General features: G+C 47.2%; 1 protein-coding gene across 1 annotated transcript in view; it reads left to right on the top strand.

Moving 5' to 3' along the window:
• Positions 1–22,635, top strand: part of IK (IK cytokine) — a 184,127-nt gene that overhangs the window by 124,485 nt on the left and 37,007 nt on the right. The window contains exons 13-18 of the mRNA XM_086931381.1: positions 9,891–9,909; positions 11,279–11,357; positions 14,682–14,765; positions 17,467–17,524; positions 18,282–18,370; positions 19,982–20,090. Coding sequence (XP_086787507.1) covers positions 9,891–9,909; positions 11,279–11,357; positions 14,682–14,765; positions 17,467–17,524; positions 18,282–18,370; positions 19,982–20,090 — 438 coding nt within the window. The remainder of the gene's footprint in view (positions 1–9,890; positions 9,910–11,278; positions 11,358–14,681; positions 14,766–17,466; positions 17,525–18,281; positions 18,371–19,981; positions 20,091–22,635) is intronic.

Here is a 22,635-nt window from a genome sequence, read left to right as displayed (position 1 = left end):
CCCTGCTGCTTTAACATCTTGGTCGACATCCCTTGCAGTTGGGTTCTATCTACTGCTCTCTGGCTGGCCTGCTTGTGTCCCCCCCCCCCCTGCTCTTGATTTGGATAACACCTGGGATTATTCCGAAATGGCGAACAAACCAGAGGGGGCCAAACAGAAGTTGAAAACCACCATACGGGGTAGCTATACCCAAACCAACGTGATGGATCGTTATGCTCCGGTTAAGGGGTCGCCCAGTGGACCTCGTCGATCACTGGAGGAGGCGAGGGGTTAATCGATTCCTGTAACGGAACCAACTTTACAAGATGAGATGGCCTCCATTGATGGTATCAAGTCTTCCCTCGGAAAGCAAATGGAGACCCTTGCTCATAAATTGGATACTGTGGCAATCTATGTGAATTTGATCCGTACGGACCTTACAAAAACCAATGAAAGGGTCAAATCGTTGGATATAAAAACATCGAGCCTAACCGATGACGTCGTTGACTTGCAGACCGAGGTCCGTAACCTAAAGGCCTCCAATGACATTGTTGTCCGTCGCCTGGAGGACTTTGAAGGGAGGGCTCCGCGGAACAATGTCCACATAATTGGTGTTCCGGAAAAGGCGGAAGATCAAGCGGCTGACCTCTTTGTTGAGGACCTTATCGTTAAACATCTAGCCCCCAAGGGACTGAGCAAGTTTTTTACGGTGGAACGGGCCCATAGGATCCCGGGTGGCAGACCGAAAGTGGGAGCACCGCCGCGGCCTATGATAGCGCGGATTTTCAACTTTCGGGATAGAGATGCTATCCTATAGGCTTTGCGGGCATGTGGACCCTTGAAGTTTGAGAACTCTTCTATCAGTTTCTACTCGGACTTCACGCAGACGGTCCAGAAACAGAGACTCAGTATTTTGGGGGTGAAAAGGAGACTCCGAGATATGGGACTCAAATACGCCATGCTTTTCCCGGCCAAGTTGAGGATCGAGTATAGCGAACGGGTCCACTTTTTTGATGAGCCCGAGATGGTGGCCGATTATTGGACACTCTGCCGGCCCAACAGGAACCCGAGAATCAGTCTGGTGGAGCAAAGGGAGGACTTGAGAGGCAGGAATGAGTGCCATTTGCCTGGTTTCTGGAGACATTGGGGGGATTGATACTGTGATGGTTCCAATTCCGATGTGCATCTGATTGTTGTTCGAACGGGTGGTTGCGGGGTTATCGGCGGGTCTTTCTAGTTTAAATGTGGGGGCGACAGGCACACTGCGAGTTGGGGTGGCTCTTTAGTCGTAAGCAGGGGTGCAGGGTGGGGGGTGCTGCAACGGGTTGTTTTGGGGAGGGTGGTGGAGGGATGTTGGTTTTCAGGTTACTGTTTTTGCAAGGCGCTATATTGCTTGACATTTTCATTGATGTGCTGGACTCTACTCGGGGTTGGATCTTCTTTCTCTTTCATGATGCGGGGTAGGGGTTTGAGGTTGATGAGTTGGAATGTTAATGGGCTGGGGGATAAGATTAAGCATGGGGTGGTACTGCAGCTTTTGAAACGTCACTCCCCTGATGTTGTTTTACTTCAGGAGACCCACTTGGTAGGGAATACATGTCATGCCATGAACAGGAAGGAGTATCATCTAGTTGCCCACGCTGGGGTCTCTTCTGGGTCCCGGGGGGTTGGAATCCTTGTTAAGAACGCTCTCCCGCTTGAGGTAGACTCCACGGTCCTTGACGATAGGGGACGCTATGCGGCTGTTTCGGGGCAGTGGGAGGGCTGCACGCTTTCCCTGATCTCTGTTTATGTTCCTCCCGGCCTACAATCTACTACCTTTGCTGATTTGGGACGGGTTTTGCTCGATCTCCCCAGGGGGTCTTTGATACTAGGTGGAGATTTTAACGCGGTGGTCTCCGGTATGCTTGATAGACACCCCCCTAGGGACCTAAGGGGTGCGCATGGTTGGCTGCCTGACTTCATGGACACTCTAGGCCTAGTGGACTGCTGGAGACTGCTTCACTCTGCTCAGCGGCAATATACGTTTCACTCGGGCGCCCATGGTAGCCTCTCTAGGATTGATTATGTGTTGGTGCCGGCTGCTCAGGCATCTTGTGTTATGGAGGTCAGGCATATGGCCCGGGGTATTTCCGATCACTCCCCGCTGGGGCTTCAGTTGGAATTAGCATCGGGTGCCGAGGGACGGCTAGCCCTGATTAACCCTTGGTATCTTCGCAATCCCAAGACCCGCAGTGAGCTTGTAAAGGCTTTGGATCACTATTTCCATGAGAATGAAGGTTCGGTTTCTTCCGCGGTCTCATTATGGGAAGCGTTTAAGACCGTCATTAGGGCTCAAGCTCTATCATTGATTGCTGGAGTAAAGAAGCAGAAAGAGGAAGATGTGGTAAAGATAGAGACTGAGATAGCTGACTTGGAACTAGCGCTAGACCAGGCGGTAACCCGTTCTAGATTGCATGTTCTGCAATTGAAGCAGCTGGAATATAGGACGTTGGTGACGGAGGCTGCGAAGGCCCTTAGTCGGGAACAACAGGGGCGTTTCTTTGATGTTGGGGACAAGGCGGGCAAATTGATAGCATGGTTGGATAGAAAAGATAGGGCAAGTTGTGTGGTACCGGAGATTGAGACGGAGAGTGGGGCCATGATGACCGACCCACAAGAGATAGTGGCGTGTTTTGCTGATCATTTTCATACTGTGTACTCTTCCGTGTCGGATAGACCGGAGGAGGACTCTTGCCTATTGCTACGAGATATTGCCCTTCGAGTCTCTCTGAGGCGGACAGGGGACTTATGGATTGTACAATCACTGCGGACGAGGTAGCATTAGCTATGCGTTCCCTACGTTCAGGTAAAGCAATGGGTCCCAATGGTCTGCCGATAGAGTTGTAGAAGCTCCGGCCTGACAAGATTGCTCCGTATTTAAGGGACATGTTCCTAGAGTCCCGGGACCGTGGTTTTCTCCCCCGCGACCAGAGGTTAGCAACGATAGTTGTAATACACTAGGAAGGGAAGCCGAGGAATAAGTGTGCCTCGAACAGACCGATTTCACTGTTAAATGCCGAACCTAAAATTCTTGCCAAGCTACTGGCTAATAGATTGATCAAGGTCATTAGTGCTCTAATTCATCCGGATCAGTCCGGTTTTATTCCGCATAGAAACACAGCGTTGAACCTTCGGCGCCTACACAGGTTTCTCGCGAGGGCCGCGATGTTGCTTGAGCCGGCCATTTTGGCGTCTTTAGACGCCACTATGGCGTTTGATACTGTGGAATGGCCGTATTTGTGGGCGGTCGTGACTAAATTTGGTTTCGGGTCGGATTTTATTGGTTGGGTGCGGCTTCTTTATGCAGACCCAATCGCTCAAATTGTGGTTAACGGTCGCGTTTCGGCTCCGTTTTGTATCGGGCGGGGTACCCGCCAGGGTTGCCCGCTATCTCCCCTTTTGTTCGCATTGGCCCTGAAGCCCCTCGCTGCGTGGATCCGTTGGGAGCCCTCCATGAGGGTCTCTGGAGTACGAGGATCGAATCTCCCTATATGCGGACGACATCCTGCTTTACTTGACTTCCCCTAGGAAGTCTCTGATAGTGTTATGTGATGTTTTGACTTCCTGCAGCAGAAATTCGGGACTGATTATCAACTGGGCAAAATCCTATCTTTACGTCCTCTGTGGTGACACTCCGGTTTTGCCACGTAACTGTCCCATCCAGATAGCGCAAGAGGGGTTTAAATATCTTGGTATTTATGTTTCGATGGACCCCCTGGTTTGATATGAAAAAAACCTTCTCCCTCCCTTGAATCGGTTGAAACGAGATGTTGCGGGCTGGCGGAAGCTTCCGCTTTCGTTGCTTGGGCGAGCGGCCCTTTTTAAAATGATGTCTCTTCCTCGTTTTTTGTACGCCCTTCAGAACACACGTGACATAGTTCCTGCTAGTTATTTTCGGATAGTTGAGGGTCTACAAAGGAAATTGCTATGGGATGGCAGACCTCGTATTGCGTTTGTCAAATTGACGCTCCCGTGGTACGACGGGGGTATTGCGCTTCCCGACATTAAAAGGTACTATTGGGCATCGCAATTAGGGGCCATCAACCACGCCTCCTACGCTTGAGGTGTGGATGGAAAACATGGATGAGTGCATGTTCAGGGGAAAAACTGTATCTGGCTCGGGGTCGTCCCCAGAAGTGGCATACAATCTGGGGTCCTTGGAACCGGTATAGAGGAGACATATGTGTACCACCAGTGACAGCTGTCCTTGATGTCCCACTTTCCCATCTGACCCCGGATTAGTTCTTCACTGCTTTAATGTCTTTGATGCCTCCTCTTCTCCTCCCCCCTTCCCCCGTCAATGTGTTGATCATTCTATTGCAATGATGTTCCACCCTTGCACAGTCTATACACTTCATGTATTTTATTGTCGCCTTGCTTGTTTTTTCAATAAAAAGAAATATAAAAAACATTTTTTTTAAAAGAGTTGGTGAATAGGGAAATATGTTTCTAAAAGTGTATGCAGCAAGGTACAAAATGGGTTGTCATCCAGCATTTGCCGGGTTAAGCCTCCAAGTGGGGACTGGGGGATACCGCCCTAAGGGTTGTTGAGTCATTATTAACGGGCTATGGCCCGATAGTGTATGGCCCAGGTACTCCGTATACGCAATGGTGCTATTAAAGGCTGGGGAACACAGGAACATATCAAGATGCGTATGCACTTGGTGTACCGATGAAAAGAAGGAGAATTCCCTGCAGCTATCATGTTGCAGTCTCCAGGTCTCTTCCAGTCCCCAATATGCGATCCAAGAGCGGAACCCCAAAGCAGTATTGTATGTCGGGGACCCCATTAAGGGGGGATGTGACAGATCCTCAGCAACATCCGCAAAGCAAATAAAGTTCCCCCCAAGGACCAGATTGCCCGGCAGGCCACCTGCCAAGACTGCAGAAAATGAATCCAAGAAGCCAACCTGGTCTTGGTTAGGAGCATAAATATTACCAAGGGTATCCTCGCGCCCCGCCAATCTCCCAGCAACAAGAACATAACGGCCCCCCTCGTCCAGCCATGATCTCTCAACTGCAAAAGGGACCCCTGGCTTCACCCAGATTAACACCCCCTTGGCAAAGGTTGAACAGGGTGAACCAGATTGCTGTTCGCATACGGAGGGCCACATACTTTGCCCACAACCAATGGACTATATCATCGGTGGTTATTTTTCTACTCGGATAGGACTCTACTAGGAAGGATACAATCAACACAGATACAACGGTGACAACGCCGGATATATATACTTTTCTTTAATAATTTGGTTATCCTGCCTCAGTTGAACCACAATTCATTGATGTCCATGAACCTCTTCTTTTTTTTTTTTTTTTTTTTTAACGCCAAGTCAACACACTGAGAAAAACACAGACTCCGCTGTGTTTTCAATACACCGTTTCATCATCGGTGTTGTTTTTAAATGTGACATGAACTTTCGTTAAATGACATCCACAGATACAAACTTTGATAAAGCCCTGAAGAAGTCCCATGAGGGATGAAACGCATTGGAGGCAAGCAATTGTGTGATGTTTTAAAAGAATAAAAGAATAAAGTGCCTCTGAATAAAAGGAATACATTAACTACAATCAAGTATAGCAAACATCTGTCTTGTTCATCTGGGAAGCTGTTCATTAATATATTGTGTTTTTTGCTTAAATATGATGTACTAGGACATCTTTACATAACATAGAAGGTTGTTGTTGGGTGCAGGGTCATTCTTTTGTTCTAAGGTTAACCAGGTAGTCGGAAAAACCTGGCCCCTCCAACGTCGTTTCAGGTTCCCAGCTTCCTCACTGTTAAAGTGGGTTTCCTGCAAGAACACTATATGGATGTCCCTGCGCAGCAATTATGCGCAGATGTTGTGACGTTTTGCCATGGACCCCATCCCCCTAATGTTCCACATTAGGAACCGTATAACACTCAGGCCCACCACCACACCCTCCCTTTGCACATAACGTCCCACCCCACTGCAAACATACCAGGTCATAAAAAGAACAACAAAAGGACCCTTATGGTGGTCAGCTCCCTGACCCCAGGGTAGTCCAACAACGGTCAGCCGTCCAAACCTCTTGTAAAACAGTGCGTACTAAGTGAGACCTTAACCCAGTTCGGCACTCAACGGGGGTTGGCTAGGCAAGGAAAAGAAAAAGAAGGGGAACGCTCTTACCAAGGAGAGCACACCAGCCCCCCATAGAAACAGGCAGCTCGGGGTCAAAAATGGGCAACATTCAGACGGTGGTCCTCTAAGTGGCACAGCCTCCCTAGCTTACCAGTCACATCAAATGATATAGTCCGCAGTGTTGGGAGTCACCACAGGCAACTTCATGCTGTCACTGTGGGAGGTGTCTTTTTCGTTGCCGTCTGTCTCCCTGGTAGAACTAGCAACCTCCTCCGGAGCCGAATTCTGACTCCGCATTAGTTCCACTGCTGCCTGCAGCCCCGCAGCCCTCTAACTTTCGGTCTGTGACGAGGGCGCCGTCTCGGGCACTTTCCAAGTTCCATGGGCCTCTGCCCGGCCCCTCCAGAGCCACCGCTCCAAGGAGTCTCGCCTCTGTAGGTCTCCAACCAATTCCACGCATCTCTAGGGCAATCAAAATAATGAGTGGTCTCCTCCAGCAGGCAACGGAGCTGGGCCGGAAACATCAGAGAGTATTGGAGACCCTCATCTCTCACAGCCCTCTTGACCTCCAAATACGATGCCCGTTTCCTCTGTACCTCCAGCGTGTAGTCCGTAAAGAGTGAGACCTTACTATTATCCAAATCGAAGGGGCCATCTGCTCGCGCCTTTTGCAGAAGAAGATCTCTGTCACGGAAGTGGAGCAAACTGAGCCAAGGGCCTGGCTGGCACTCTATGGGCTCTTTCTAGCGTGTAGAAGGAAGAGAGGCGCTCCGGCACTACTACAGTCCTAAGCCAGTTCTCCAGGAAGGACACCATGTCACTACCCTCTGTCCCTTCCGAAAGGCCCAGGATACGGATGTTCCTCCTGTGGCGCCCTTCGGCATCCTCTGCTCTGCACACCAACTGGCTCAATCTCTCCGTGAGAGCCCCATCTGCTGCTCCAACACCTTGTGGGCCGGTGCAAGCTCCACTACATTAGACTCAGTCTCTTTGGCCCTCTTTGATAACTTTTTATGTTCTTCTCGCAGCAGGCCAAGTCCCACCTCAACAGTGCTGATATCCTGGTGGAGAGTCTCTTTCGTTTCCGCTATGGCCTCCAAGATTTTATTGAGTTGCTGCTGGACTGGGTCATCTGGGCCAGATTGTGACTGCTGCTCAGCACTGTCCTCGGGCTCCAGAGGGGCTCCAGTCTGGCGACCTCTAAGCTTGCCCATGATGGCAATAAATCCCTAGATAGGATCAGGGCCCCCTACTGTCAATGGTTGTGGGGATCTGGGAGAGCAAGGGCGGCTCTCCGCAATGGAACTTGCACCTCAGTCCACAGGGCCGGCTCACTCTGCTCCCCCCACTCACAGGAGCCGCTAGCGGGGCCTCGTTACGCGTGTATAAAGTCCCCAGGCCTCCAATCTATCTAAGGGTCGTGTCACATGTTTTGGGCCCTGTCCGTCGCCCACACACCAGGCTCCTAGATCCATGAATTGGCCACTCGGGTGACCTAGGCCAGACAGAGTCCAGGTTGTCCAATCCCACAATACAGGGGTGCCCCGCCAGTGCGACTAGCCCACCACTGAGTGTGTTTACCATGCATGTGCTGATATGTGGACAGGTGCACCAGTCCTGAGTTCCAAAACCTCACGGTTCGCCCGAAAGCGCCCCACTGACCATCCAGGTACTTCTCCAGCCTACTTCCAGTCCAGCCCACAGTGGCAATGCAGCGCCCCGCTAGGCAGACCAACCTTGCACACAGTGCTCCAGCAGGGAGCAAAACCTCAGAAGAACAGGGGGTACAGCTATTTGACCAACACTGGGGTGGGGGGGGCACCGCTATACCCTTGCCATGGGCACCCACCAGTTGTGCCTCTCTGCGTTGCTCCCGTCGCCAGGATCCAATAAAGGCACACAAAGGGCTCTCCGCAGCCAACCCGCCGCAGCCAGCCGCCGCAGGGGTCCAGCGCTCCCGGCGTCGCCGGCGGGTCAACAGCTTCCGATTTCAGGCCCGAGGCCGGGGATTACCTCCCGCTAGGCCAGTGTTGTGCCCAAATACCTCTGTTGAGCCTTCCAACTGTCCCGCTGAGGTTCGCCTGTGCAGTCCGCTCCGTCAGATGGTGCCGTTCCAGCCGAAAGCCAGCAAGAGGAAGCCGCAGCCTCCGCAGTGCGGGCACGCTCCAACGCCGACCAGCAGACCACAGGATCACCACACGCACCTCAGGGAATGTCTATGCGCCACCAGCGTAGGCCGCTTCACCAATGCAGGTCCCGTTAGTCCCAATGACGCACTTTACGCGATGCCGTCGCCCGGGGGCTTAAGTTCAGAGCCAGCCAGGAGCTCCCAACACAGGCGACAGCCCAGTCTCACTGCTGTTCTCCGCAACCCGTTTGTGCTGCCTTTTTCCCGATCTCCTCTGATGGCAATGCAGCTCCTCTGCTTCCCCTGAAGCGGGCCGCAACCTCCTCCTGCACAGCTCCCACCTCGGTCGTAGGGAGCCCTCCTCCACACCGCAATCCTTCAGAGACAGGTCACGGGGGCTCAAGCACCTGCTCGACTCAGCTAGTGATGGGACCGGGCCTGCAGGGACTCACACAGCCGCCATGACACCTGCCCTGTCTATGCATTTTCGTGGCTGGCGAGATGCCGTGCTGATCGCCCGCGCCGTCAAACCCCAAACTGCGTCACAAGGCGCCCCACAGCACTCGGGACCCCCAGGGACCACCAAAGTCTTGTCCCTCGGTCCCTGCTTCACAATGCCAAAGGATAAAAGGCAGGCTGGTGCGGAGCTCTCAGCTCACTCGTTCGCCATGGTCCTCGGCAAAGCCACGCCCCTAGGTTTCCCTCTGTTTAACTTACTGAACCACTATTCTCTCAGAAATGGCCATTTCCTGGGCTTTTTGGTCTGTAAACCGTACTGCATCACTCACCCTTCTGTAGTCTCCTGCAGCTTGCACTCCGTTTTAATTTAATGAATCATGCCAGGGTGCTGCTTGGAAAGGCATATCTGATTATTCTTTAACTACTCGATGGTATCACTCCTGTGTTGCTTATTATCATGCCCTCCATTTACAGTGTAAGGCCCCTTTCTGTCTTGGTGTCTCACCGGTATATCTCACCTAACTGAACCAGCGCTCCTGGATGCTCCCTTTACAAGCTTGCCCTTGTTCTGCTGTTTTGTTTATAGGCTCATTTTCTTCAGTGGGTCCAACTTTGATTTCTTTAACCCCTTTCTAGTGAGGTTTTTTTAGGTTCATCACCAATTGCTTGATATGGTACTGCCCTATAAGATTGCTTTGCTATGTTAGACCCTTTCTTTTATGTATTGCCAGATTTCATTAGACTCTGTTCAGTTGCTGGACGCTCTCAGTGATGGCTTATTTCATTATGGAACTCTATGCCCTGCCCCTCAACCTTAGAATTATCTCATCTCACCGACGTTTCAGTAAATAACTAAATATGCTGCTGTTTTCACCTACCTATCATAGCGTCTACCTCTAACTACTGTTTGCTACCAAATTTTAGTACCAAGAGACCCTCTTGATGGTGATATAGTGCTTTTATAAGTCTTAAATAAAATAAATTTTCCAGGGGGTTTGTGATCTAAGCTGTGAGTTAGAGCTTTATACATTTATTTAACTAAGCGTCTGCATGACGCTTCGTAATTCATAAAGACATTAAGGGTTTAAAAGGACTTTGAATTTTGCAAAGTTTGGAACGTCTAGTGTTGGAAATACTTACCAAATCTTGAACTTTCTTGTTTTTCTTTTTCTCTCTCTCAGCCCATGGATGTCGAAAAAGGTGAGATTGTGTGTTTGAGACTGTTTTTAGTAAATGTGTCACTGGTAAAATCATTTTTTGTAGTGAATGGATCATTCATAAAATCTGATGAGCAAACATGAATAGTTTTCTTGCAGTTTGTCAATACAGTAGGACCCGTTTTCATTCACCAGATCTGAGAGGTGTGAAAAGTATGATTTCTCCAATTTAAATCTGTTTTTTCTGGCTTCATGCTAGGCCACTAACTATTCTCACCTCCTGGTTAAACCTGCCTACATTTGTGCACAGTTGAACCACACCTTCTGACTAGTGAAGTTTACACAACACTGACTTGTACCTGTAAAACTATGCCATCACTGGCTAGATCACATAACCGCCTAGTTAGGTTATGCTTCCTCTTTGCTTCAGAACACTTCTTTGGTGGAACATGACATCTTCTTGCTAGGTCACACCTTTCCCTTTTTTGGTCATATCTTTTTTGCTACACCACTGTTTGTCCTTGGGAGGTGGATGGGGGCGCTCAGGGGAGTGATGTCTTTTAGCTAGGCCAGCATTTATGCCTGGGACGCCACATCTTCGGAATTTCATACGTCATTGTAATAGCACACGTCCTTGTTAGCTATTCAGTCCCTTTTCATGGAGCACCATGCCATTTCTTCGGAAGTTCATACATCACTGCTAGACCAGGCCTCTTCATCTTGGCTAGTCTGGCTCCCTTCTCTACCCTTTCCTGGACCACTTCCTCTGACCCTGCTGTTGGACAGCCTAGGCTAGCTGCCGGACAGACATCTCCAATATCTGGCTAGACTAAACTATGCCCTTCTAGCTGCATCTTAATCTTCCAGGACATTGCCTCCTCTTTACTAGACTACATCACCCCCTTCTAAACTAACCTACTAACTGCAAACCATGTCTCCTTGATGTACCACCCTTTCCTTCTTCACTAATGCATAGTCCTCATGGTAAAACATGCTATCACCTCTATGGAAAAAAAACCTGAAAAAGCTGACTTTTTTTTCTTGCCCCCTTATGTCCATATCTCTTACCATGAGGAGATAAACAGGCAGGTTTTTTTCAATGTTTTAAATTATTGTTAAGGTAAAATGCACATTTTTGACTAAATAATTTATAATATACAATAACTACTGGATTACTTTCTGAGATCCATTATTTTGCCACTCACATCATTGTGTTTTTTTAGCACTGTGTGTAATTGTGTATTGAAACTTTATACTACAATGGATGTTTAAGTGATGAGAGTGAAGAAAGTTTTGGAACTGATATGTGCTTGCCTACCAGAGCTCCAAAGAGTGTTGGACAAATGCTGGTGACAAAAAGAATGGAATGCTTCTGTCATCACTCACTGACTACTTCGTTTCCATATTTGTAGGGCCTAGTTCAGCCAAGGATCTCCTCAAATCCATCAATGAAAATTTTGCTGGTGGCCCTGGATGGGAAGCAGCAGAAGCATATCCTTTTACATGGCAGACTTGAGTAGCGTATTTGTTGAAAAATGCTGTCGCTTCTTGGTACCACATTGTTATTTGTTAGAAATGTTTTGAAACTACATGTGATGGATGGGATCTTAATAGAAATGTGAACTCACAGATTACAATACATTCTACATTTGAATCTATATTAGTGACTGAGAAATGAAAATGCATACAACTTCATTCCTGCTTCAAAGCTCTTAAATTGTTGTAGTGGGAATGATAAGTGGGCAAGAGGTACAAAATGAATATCCTACACCCTCAATTCCTGTTTTGAAAGCATACACCTCCCATCTTTCTTGCCCTTCCTTGTAGTCTGTGGCTAAACTGTGAATAGTCCCAACCTGTAGAACATTGATTTTTTCTGATTGATTGTATTGCTCATGCAATTAGTTTAAGTTCAGTTACAAGTTAAACTTTCATGGCCTGTGTTCACATTAATGTCTGTACCTTTTATTAGCTTTGACATTTTATGAATAGGGTATTGAGGTAACTCCTATGAGACGCCATTAGTAAAGTACTTTCATCATCTCTGGGCCAGCAAATCTCGATCGATCTTCCTCTAACAATTATAGGAGTAATGGATGAAGTGCGGAGTCCTGCGAAAAATCTACTCTTTTACTCAATTTTATTGGCTAGGAGAGAAATCTGCAAAAAGTGGAAAGATCACCATCCACCTACATTCTCAGATTGGAGAGCGTCAGTTCTACAAGTATCCAAACTTGACTTGGTCAGATCCGGGAACCGGAATAAAAGGGCTTTTTGGTATATGCTTAAATGGAATTAACTAACCGGTTTTTTGGGGGGAGGGGTTGGTTTTTTTTCTCCCCGGTGCAATGATTAAGCTGCTGTGGTTTTCACCCACAGTACGTGCTTGGTCAGGGTCGGCTCCCTAGCTACGACAGCAGCACTTTCCACGTTTTTATTGGATTCAATGTATGGGTCCTGAATGGCTCTTGTATGCTGAAGGGTGTTGGTATAGGAAGATCGCGTAAGCTATACTGAGGCAGTATCTGAGTCCATTGGTACCTGTCATCTTTGAAACCATGGTGGAAAATGAGGACAAAAAAAAAGATTGCTTCCTGAAAGATTAATTTCATGTATTTTTTAGGCTGGGCCTGCGAAAGCGGAGTTTATGATTGTGAAGGAAGTGCTTCTACCATAGTGTTCTCTTATTTAGAGTTTATGGAAATCCTCCTTTGCCCCACATCCTCACTGCAACCAACCTGACAGAGGTGTACTTTTTTGGACACAGACTATTAACACCATTTTGTCAGGGATACAGCAGCTTTTCAATTCAAGGCCCCTTTTGTGCCCGATCCTTAGGTAGAAGACCAATTTCTTTCCTAAACCAATCTGCATTTCATATCCAATGCTTATTTTGAGTTCATTCTTAGTTCTCAGCTCAATTCTTCTTCAGACCTGCCAGTTTATTGGATTCATACTCTTTTCAAGGTTGACCTTTTGTTTCTAGGCTTATCTAGATTTCAAGAGCCTTTTTTTGGAGTTGCATGTGGGAGTGTGTATGTAGTGGAAGAACAACTTTTGGTGTGTGCCGTGATCCATATGACTGGGTGCAGGATCTTTTGCAGTCTTTGCTGGTCGTTTTGGTGTTCTTGGAGGTTCATTGTCTCTAGGATTGAATCCCCAGTGTGGGATGGAGATTGTCACCTAACCTCTGTGTTCAAATCAATTATTGGAGACTGGGTTGATTAGGTAGAACCCTATGCTCCAACTGTTCTCAATATGTTCCATATACAAACATATTACAGATTCTATGAATGTTGGACCATGAGCCATAGGTAATACTTGAAGCACAGAATTTAAAAGGCATGTTTTGCATGATCAATCACCTTCACTTCACGTCACCCCTAAAATCCCCCGCCCACTTAACCCTCAATCCAAGTCACTCTAGTAGAACCTGCTCCTGTCGTCATGAAAGTTAACATTCAGCCCCAAAATTCTCAACATTAATTCTGGTATCTTCAGTTTTTTTTCTGTGCTACCCTTTCAATTATTTGCTTCTATTAGTTCTCTCCAAACCAGATGACATTACAAAATTAATCAAGGTGAAATCTGGAGACATCAGGAGATTGTCACGCGTCATGTGACACAAGCCTAAAACTGAAGCTGAGGCTTCATAGATTAAAAAAAAAAAAAAGTTGTAATATTCCAAATGCAACCCTTTTGGCTGAAGAGTGCTCTGTACTAGAATCTAGAACAGTACAAATCAATTGGTACTGGTATATATCCTTTTCCTTATGGATGACATGCATAAACATATCTAGAATATTGACCTAAGTGTCTCCCACCTTGCATCTTGAAGCCGATTCTTACGTCGGAAAAGCATAATTACAATTAGCAGAATTTCGAGGCCTGCTGGCTAGAAAGCCAGAACTGGTTAAACTTGTCACACATACAAGAGCCACTGGCACAGACGCACGTTGACAGATTAAAAATATTTCACTTATTTCTGTTGGCTTGAGTCAAAGAAATTAAATGTGTTTTGGAATGTTGAATTAAGGTGCAAGTAATATTATTCTTGTTCTCTGTAAGGCTATTAAATATTTTCATATGCCATAGTGAAAAAATTGACCACAGTTAATGGATACCTCTCAATCCACTTGTTTCATTGAACCTGATACTGAACACACACAGGGATGGATTTGACAAGAGGGAATGACATAAGTAGCATTCAATGGGCCCGCCTAAAATAATAAAAGTTGCAGTGCTTATTCCTTTGTAGTAGCTATGCTTGTTCCAAAGTGCTGTATAATGAGGGATACGTTTTCAAGTTGACGTAGCTGGTTGCACACATGCACACCTCAAATCGAAAGCTAGAAAATAATTTCTACATTGAAAAGCGCAGCAGAGGCACAGTTGAAGTCAAGATACCTTATATATTTTAAGGTTTTTCTGTTATCTCTCCACTTAGAAATTTCTTAAGACCAACGTGAGTGCTTTCATTCACCTAAATATTGTTTCAGTTCATGCTTTTTGGTTTCATTAGATTGCTGGCTGAGCAATAGTATTTATTGATTTTTCTTTTGATAGCATCATAGACAGTAAGCCAGATGAGAACCAGGATTCAAAAAGCTAGTTTATGACATGAGATGAGCTCAGTGTACTCTGAAATATTGCCATTCTTGCTATTGTGGTTACTGTGGCAGGCTTTGAGTATGTACTGGCCTAAGACAGCAGCTCAAAACTCCCATTGTGTGTAAGACTCCTTTACCAGTTGTAGGAGTTGCAGGGATCACATGACGCATGGTAAAAATGTTATTTTCCTTAATGTTTGGAAACTTTGAAGAAGCAGGAAGAGAAGAAGCAACAGTTGGGGGATTTCTTCGGAATGTCAAACAGCTACGCAGAGTGTTATCCCGGGACGTAAGTAGTCTGTCCAGATGTGTTAAAGAGTACCTTTCAGTAAGGACATAACACACATGGGCAATCCAGAAATTGAAGCTGCAACCCGCACTAATTATCTAATTATGGAGTGACGTTATTGGTGTTTTTTGTTTTAAACAGCATCAGAGCACCCAGCACAGAAGGGGTTTTATTGGAATTAAAGCTTTTTAGGTCAATCCTACCAGACAGTGCAAACTGCCTGGTTGCAAAAGACCTATTGTGGGCTTACCAATAGCTCAAAGTGGACTTGGAGCCCATCCATCGATTTAGAGGCACCCAGGGCGGCCTGGTTCAGAAGTGCTTTTCAGCATCTAGTGCCCAATGTTATCCTATGGGGGGAAAACATGTACTGCATTCAGCACTTTACAGTGACTTAAGGGACTAATCTCTTGGACTTAAGTTGAGTATGGCGCAAGGTCCAAGGCCACACCAACAGGTCATTTTGTGAGGTTCAGGGGCGTCAAGGTTCAGAGATGTGTTTCAGAGTCAGGTGCCCAATGTTATCCTATGGGTTATCCTAGTCACCGCGACTTACAGAACCAATATCCTGGACGTGATACCAGTATGGGGCAAGGTCCAAGGCCACATCAACAGGTCACCTCGGAAGGCTCTGAGGTGTCTGTGCAGAGGTGTGTTACGGGGTTAGGTGTCTCATTCACTTCAATGGAGAACGGTCCGGTTGCAAAGAGTCTGCAAGCTGGGACTGGGAGACCAGTCAGGTTGAACCAACAAGGGGTCTCACGAGGATGTGGGGACACCTTTGGTCTGCTTCTCCTTGGGCCAGTCGGCCAGGTGCAGAGGTGTTCTGAGGAGTCAGATTTTGGTCACCGGGGACACTCTCGGTTGAAGGGGCCTGCACAAAGAGGCTAAAGCATGTGGCCGTAAGTCCACTCTGGGCAAACCCAAGGTGGGATTTGTTTCTGGAGGGTCAGGGGACCACGCTGGCACTGTTGGCACACTTCAAACGAGGCTAGGGGGTACTGGTGCAGTTAGGGGAGCTTTCTGGTGTCAGGTTTGCAGCAGTCCAGAGTCCTCACAGTTCTTATGGAGTGCCTGCAGAATGCAGGGAAGAAGCTCTGCTACTCCACAGGAGTTCCTGGGTCTTTGTTGGAGGCAGCAGTCCTCCCAGGCTTTTGGAGGCTCAGCAGCTGCAGGACGAGACAACGTTGGTGCAAGTTTGTCAGGAACAGCAGAGATTGTCGCCAAGTCAGTTGCTTCTCCAAAGGCCTTGCTTCTTGTGGCTCTTCAGTGTCCTTCAGCTTAGGTCCTGGTGCCAGGGACTCCCCTAAATAATAGATGTAGGGGCTTTTGGGAAGTGTAGGGTAGCAGCCAATGAGCTAATTACCCCTGAATCACTACAGCTCCTCTAAGACCACTTCCTGTGGGAAGTTTCCATAACTGTGTCCAAGAGTTCCTAATTCTGCCATCCCCAAGGAGATGCGCCTCTCTGGCTACTAATTTTCCCACCTGTCCTTGTGCTAAATGTGGCCTGCTCAGGAAGACTGGTATCCCTCACCTTTGGGGGAAGCCGAATTGACATACCAAAGGCAATGGGCTCGTTGAAGCTCTATTTCTTGGAATGCTAATTTACCAGCTTTCCTGGAAGAGGTGTAAACCGCCTCCCTCCAGAGCAGGCATTGTTCCTGGCCTACTAAGACCATGGACTCTCACTCCTGGGGGTCAAACTCGTCGGTGGTGGCAGGCTCAACTGGACCAGTCAGCCAGCACGCCAGAGGGCTAGAAGGTTTCAGAGGTTACCTCTAGGTGCATGCATTAATAAATCAATCAATAGGATCAGTCTGTGTTTATTAATATGGAGTGTTTGATACCAAACACAATATGTTACAGTGCTCAGTACATACCTTAAGATGGCTTCCTTGCTCACTTTCAATATCCAGTAATAGAACTGGACATAACAGGGGCATATCTGCTCATGCAGATATGTCCTCGCATAAAAATGTAATGCACCCTGCGATAGGGCTCAAAGACCTGCAATAGGGATGACTTACATATATTAGATGCAAGGACTTTGGCATTACACACAGGAGTGTGCCATGCCATGATTTCAATAGTGGTTTGCACCATGTAAGCAGCCTGCAGTGGCAGTCCATGTAGAATTTGAATGTGGGTCCCTTAGGATGGCATACTATACGCTACAGACCTTTGGGACCCTTTTTGGCGCGCATGTCCTAGGTACCTGGGGTACCATTTACTAGGAACTTACAGGGATGCTAAAGGCTTTAGCCAATTGTAGCACAATTAGACAACACCTTGTTTTAGGGAAGGCGCACTGAGGTCTGGTTAGCAGGCCTCAGTGCACTGTCAGAGACTACCATCAGCATCTAGTAGCTAAAAAGGGGGAAAAAGGTGGGGGGAGTACTGCAAAAAAAGTTTCCTACATCTACCATAAGCTGTATTTTGTAGCGGATGACAAACATATACGCTCTTCCACAGGGCTTTATTTCCTGCCTGGTTATCCTTCAATTAGATTTGAACACCTTGCAAAACAACCTGTGTAATCCTTGCAACACCAGGGTTCAGAAAGTTACCACAATAATCGTTAACACTGAATAATGGTGGTGTAAGAAAGTTGTGATGTTGCAGAAACTGTGGCCAGGAGAATGGGGTTTATGTCCTGGAAGTCAATTATGATGTGCAACCCATTTATTTTTCTTCTCAGAATGGACGATATGGCGGTGGATAGTGATGAAGAGGTGGATTATAGCAAAATGGACCAGGTACGATGTCTTTCAAAGAGTGTATTGTTCCCCACACTTATTATTATATTCGAAAATATGCTCTGACTTGAGAAAAGCAAAGTAAATGAGGTCAGTAACCACTTGCAAGCTGACTACGTATGGAAATCGGGGAAATATGACTATTTACAAACCCCTATATTACAGCTGTTCTGTCTCAGTCAGTGCTCATGCTGAGTGGATACCTACCGGGAGATTATTGCGCTTTACAAATCCATTTGACATAACAGTAGTATTTCCATAATACTTGAATTAGTGTGGAAGCTGCTTTGCACAACAAGCCATGCTGCTGGTAGTAGCACACAGCTCACGGATGTTACTATAATTGTCTCTATATTAAAACAAAACTTACACAAACGTGACCAACTGTGACTGAGAAAAGGGTGCATCCTCCATCACAGATCTTAACCAACTCTGTATTTGCAATTGTTGCTTGGATACACTACATGCATGGGCGTGTGCAGTAATCATTTTCCTCTTATTGCTACCAAAAGGGACAGTAAGTCTGAATCCTGATAGCGGGAATAATGTGCTGTATTGATAATTGCAAAACTATTTTGCTACTTCTGTCAATGGTATTTAGTGAAAATTGTAACGTTTTATTGTTGTTAAATTCTGTTTCTGTGAAGTAAAGTTGACCAATTCATGTTTTTTAAGGTCAGTGATCGTTCTTTATCCACTTATTAGTCTAATATTTCAATGTTACTTCTATTCCTTTTTCTCCTGATTCTCACTGCAGGGCAATAAGAAGGGCCCCCTGGGACGCTGGGACTTTGATACTCAGGAAGAATACAGTGATTATATGAACAACAAAGAGGCTTTGCCCAAGTGAGTGTGAATTTCTGGAAGATACATTCTGAAGTTTGTCTGCTTTTTCACCCATATCTACTATTTTTGCAACCCTGAGCAAATGTACTCCAGTCCAAAACCTCCTCACTGCCCCAGCTTTACCCTCACTATTTTCATAGTCTGGTAAACACTGCTGCCTTTAACATTCACTGAACACCGGTGATTATTGTTTTACTTCTCCCTGGAGAGTTCCAGAGGCGAGGTGCAGAGATTAAAACAGTGCAGCCTTCTGTTGAAGGACTGAGGCAGACTTCAGGCTCCGAAATGGCTTATACGAGTTGAATGTTCTGTAACTGTAGAAGGGGCTTGAATTGTGTGTAACCTTGACAACTAGACAAAGTACTTTAAACATGTTGCAGTTTTTCAAGAGGAGCCAGTAGAGGACATTACGTGCTGCAGATGCTGAAGAACGTTTAGGTAGAGACAAGGCAATTCTGGCAACTGTGTTTTGTCATTGTTGGAGGCGCTGGATAATGTATTCAGGGGCATCAAGAAAGAGCATTACAGTGGTGTAGTCTACTGACTATGGTAGGCAATCGGAGAATGGGAACTTTTAGAGAGCTTGGTTAGAAATGTTCTTAGAATTCTAAAAATTAGACAACAATTGGGAGCTAGCTTACTCATTTTCATTGACAAAGGCAAATCATGATCAAAATGTAACCCCACGTTACATACTGTTGTACCTGGAATGGGGAGAGGGAGGGCCAGATCCAGTAACCAAAGGATTCAAATTCTTTCTTTAGTGATTCTTTTTCTGAGCTGTTTGCGGTACAGTCAAATACCACCTAGTTTTTAAGAAGGGTTGCGTCAAATATTAGAATCACCTTGAATATATTTTCCAGTTTTCTTTTTGAAATTCCATTGATATAATCACATAAACTACAGTTAATGTGAAATGAGAGTTGAAATTAAACTAAGCCTGCTTATTTGATCATTAATATGTTCAGTCTATTGCAGTGAGTTTAATTGTGTGCCCCATGTATCTATAGGTGTTCTACAGCTTAAAAGACGAGCTGTTTTTAAAATATTTAAAAAAGGGCCTTGTTGTTCTATAGCTCAGATTGTCGTTACAATTCAAGGTACAGCCTGACTTGGAAATGAAAATTCTTACACATAAAATAGCAGCCTTGCTTTCCAAGTGATGATCTGGTTTAGCTTTTAAAACTTCTTGTCACACAACTTTGCAGTGGAAGCAGACTTGAATGGCCTTCCCTCTTCCTCAGTAACTAGTTATGTTATTTTTACAGTTCAACATCACTTCCAGAGATTGAGCAAAGGGCGAAGTGATGTCTCATGGTGAATTGTTAGCTATGATTAGTAGAAGAGAGAAAGTATTACATGTCTCGTTAAGGGGTGCTATGAAATGTTGTTTTGATACCACACTTTCAGAAATTGAGAGCAGGTAATATAGAAAAGATTCATTTTACTATATACTACCAATATAAAGCCAGTTACAAAAACAAAGAACTGCAATAAATCGTCCCCATAATAGTTTATCAAGGTCTTACAGGTTCTTTTTTACCTACTCTTTCTTTTTGTGATTACCAAAACCATTCCTTCTCAGTTGTCATGCTTTCTCTTCCCTCGCAGAGCTGCCTTCCAATATGGCATCAAGATGTCAGAGGGACGCAAAACAAGACGTTTTAAAGAGACTAATGAGAAAGCCGAGCTGGACCGACAGTGGAAAAAGATCAGTGCGGTGAGTGTTCTTGTGATGGTCTTCATTGTGAATAGGGAAAGGGCAGTATTTCTAGGTGACTCTTGGTGGCAAGGGTTGAGCAGAAGTGGCTTAATTGGATGCTGATCCAAATTGGAATAATTAAGTTTGACATTTATTTTATTTATTTATTGTAAAGGTTTTCTATAGCGCTGGCTAGACCCAGGGGTATCAGAGCGCTTTACAGGAATGTGAGGAGGTACATTATTAAAAAATATTTGAGCAAAACAAGGACCAATATAACAAAGAATGCAGATAAAATACGAAAGGTATGTTCGAGGCATGTGGGCTGCTGAATTCATATCTGTGCATAGTCCGCCACCTAGTGTTGGGTCCGGATGATTGCACATTGTTGTCCTGGAAGAGTCTTCGAAGTATCACGAGATAGGTGGCTCCTCCCCTGGACTACAGTGCGCATGGGCATCGCCTCCATCCCCAGATTGTTTTTTTTCCGCCATAGGGTTCGGATGTGTTTTCGGTTCCCTCCTTCGGAACCGATAGTTGTTCGATTTCACTTGAGACCAAAAGGTCTTTAGGCTGGGCGTCGGTATTGTTGCGTTCGGGTTCTCTTACTGACTCTCAGCTCCTATCTCCTACTGCCCTTCCACGTGCTTCGACGCGGACGGGCCTACACTAACGCATTTGCGATGGAGCGGACTCCATTCAAGAAGTGTCCGCTATGTCACTCGAAATATTCGCACCTCGACGTGCACCCTGTGTGCAACACATGCTTGTCACCGGATCACCGTGAAGACACCTGCATGGCGTGTTCAAAGTTTAGGAGTAAGAAAACTTTGAGGATTCGCCGGGCTAATCGACTCCAGGCACAGTTGTCGGCTTCGGCACCCCCACCTGATGACACCTTTCAGGAATCCATCGAGGAGGAGGCCGATGTGCAAGAGTCGGACTCTGCCCCCGCGTCCGAGGAAGAGGCCTACGACGCGGACGAGGAGGCCTGCGACGAAGTCTCCGGTGAGGTAGGGGACGACGAACTGATTTGTGCAGCGATGGGAGATAGCTCAGAGGAAGAGCATCCCCAGACGGACTCCGGGGTTTCCCCCCGTTATACGGCCCAGGTCGAGGGATCGCCTTCGGGCCTTACCCGAGATCTTACCATAAGTCCTACGTCCCCGCCTCCGGGCCCGGTCACGGACATTTCTGGCAAGAAAACGAAAGTGAAGGCAACCGGTTCCGCACCCTCGGATGCGAAAACGAAACCGAAACTGGCGTTGGTGAAGAAGGTTCTGGAGGCGTCAACTTCCACGAAACCCAAAATGGCCGACTCGAAGAGCCACGCCAAGATGGCCGACCACAAGAGCCGCGCCAAAATGGCCGAGCCGAAGTCGTCTGGGTCGGCGCCGAAGGTGAAGACTTCCGACGCGGCTGCGTCGGCGCCGAGAGGGGTTGCAGACCCGAAGACGACTTCAAAGAAGCGTCAAGCTGACGGTGCGACAGGCCAGGGGGCGTCGGCACCGAAGAAGAGGCCTGACGACGACCGGGCTCTTGGAGGCGAAGGGTCGCTCGAGACTGTTCAGCCCTCGGCATCCCTTACTAAGAAGGTGGGAGAGTCCTTGAAGCGGATCCGACAGTCCACTGTGGTTCCCAGCCAGGACACTGTCGTGCCTAGGCCCACGCCAAAGCCTGCTAAGGAACAAACGGCCATCCGTTTTACCCTTCCTCCCAAGTCGGCGCCGAAGGCCTTCGCGCCTAAGCAGAGCGGACATTCTCAGGACGTATTGACGCCGAAGCAAGCCTTGCTGGTATCGAAGCTTCGGCTCCAGCCACTCGCGGTGGAGGAACGTCGAGAGGTGACGATCGACGCCAACACTGGAAAATTGTCGCTCCTCAAACGGAAGATTACGTCGGAGCCGCCATTGGAACCTTTTAGGATTCCACTTAAGAGCAAGAAGTACTCTGAGGACTCTTCGGCTCTGATCGAACCTCTGTCTCCACAAAACATAGAACGCTCGCCGGCCCATTCCCCAGTGCCTGATGTGGACGAGGAGAATGACGAGTACAACTATCCTGCGTACTCGGATCCGGACGAGGTGCAGGTGCCCTGGACGGCAGGAGGCGACGCCGACGACCTGCAGTCAGGTCAGGACACTCATCTTTTCGCCGCGAAGACGTCCCCGACGGAGGACTCGGCGGCGTTTAATGCATTAATAGAGAGAGCCGCAACGAACCATGACGTCGAACTGCACTCAGACCCTGTGGATGCGGACTTCTTGGTCGACACCTTCTCGGTAGCCGAAAAGCAGGTCAAGACGCTACCTATGCTCAATGGGGTGCTGAAGCATGCACAGGAGGTATTCAAGGAGCCCACCCGGGCGCGGGTGGTCAATCCTCGCATCGACAGGAAGTATAAGGCGGCGCCCACGGATCCCACGTATATTAAGGGACATTTGCCATTGGACTCCCTGGTGGTGTCCAACGCTCGAAAGAGGGCGAATTCGCAGTCTACTGGTGATGCTCCTCCCCCAGACAAAGAGTCGAAGATCTTTGAGGCATCAGGCAAACGCATTGC

This window comes from Lissotriton vulgaris, chromosome 7 (assembly GCF_964263255.1).
Source record: "Lissotriton vulgaris chromosome 7, aLisVul1.2, whole genome shotgun sequence".
Classification (NCBI taxonomy): Eukaryota; Metazoa; Chordata; class Amphibia; order Caudata; family Salamandridae; genus Lissotriton; species Lissotriton vulgaris.
The sequence above is the reverse complement of the archived record's forward strand: the minus strand, read 5'-3'. Positions and strand labels throughout refer to the sequence as shown.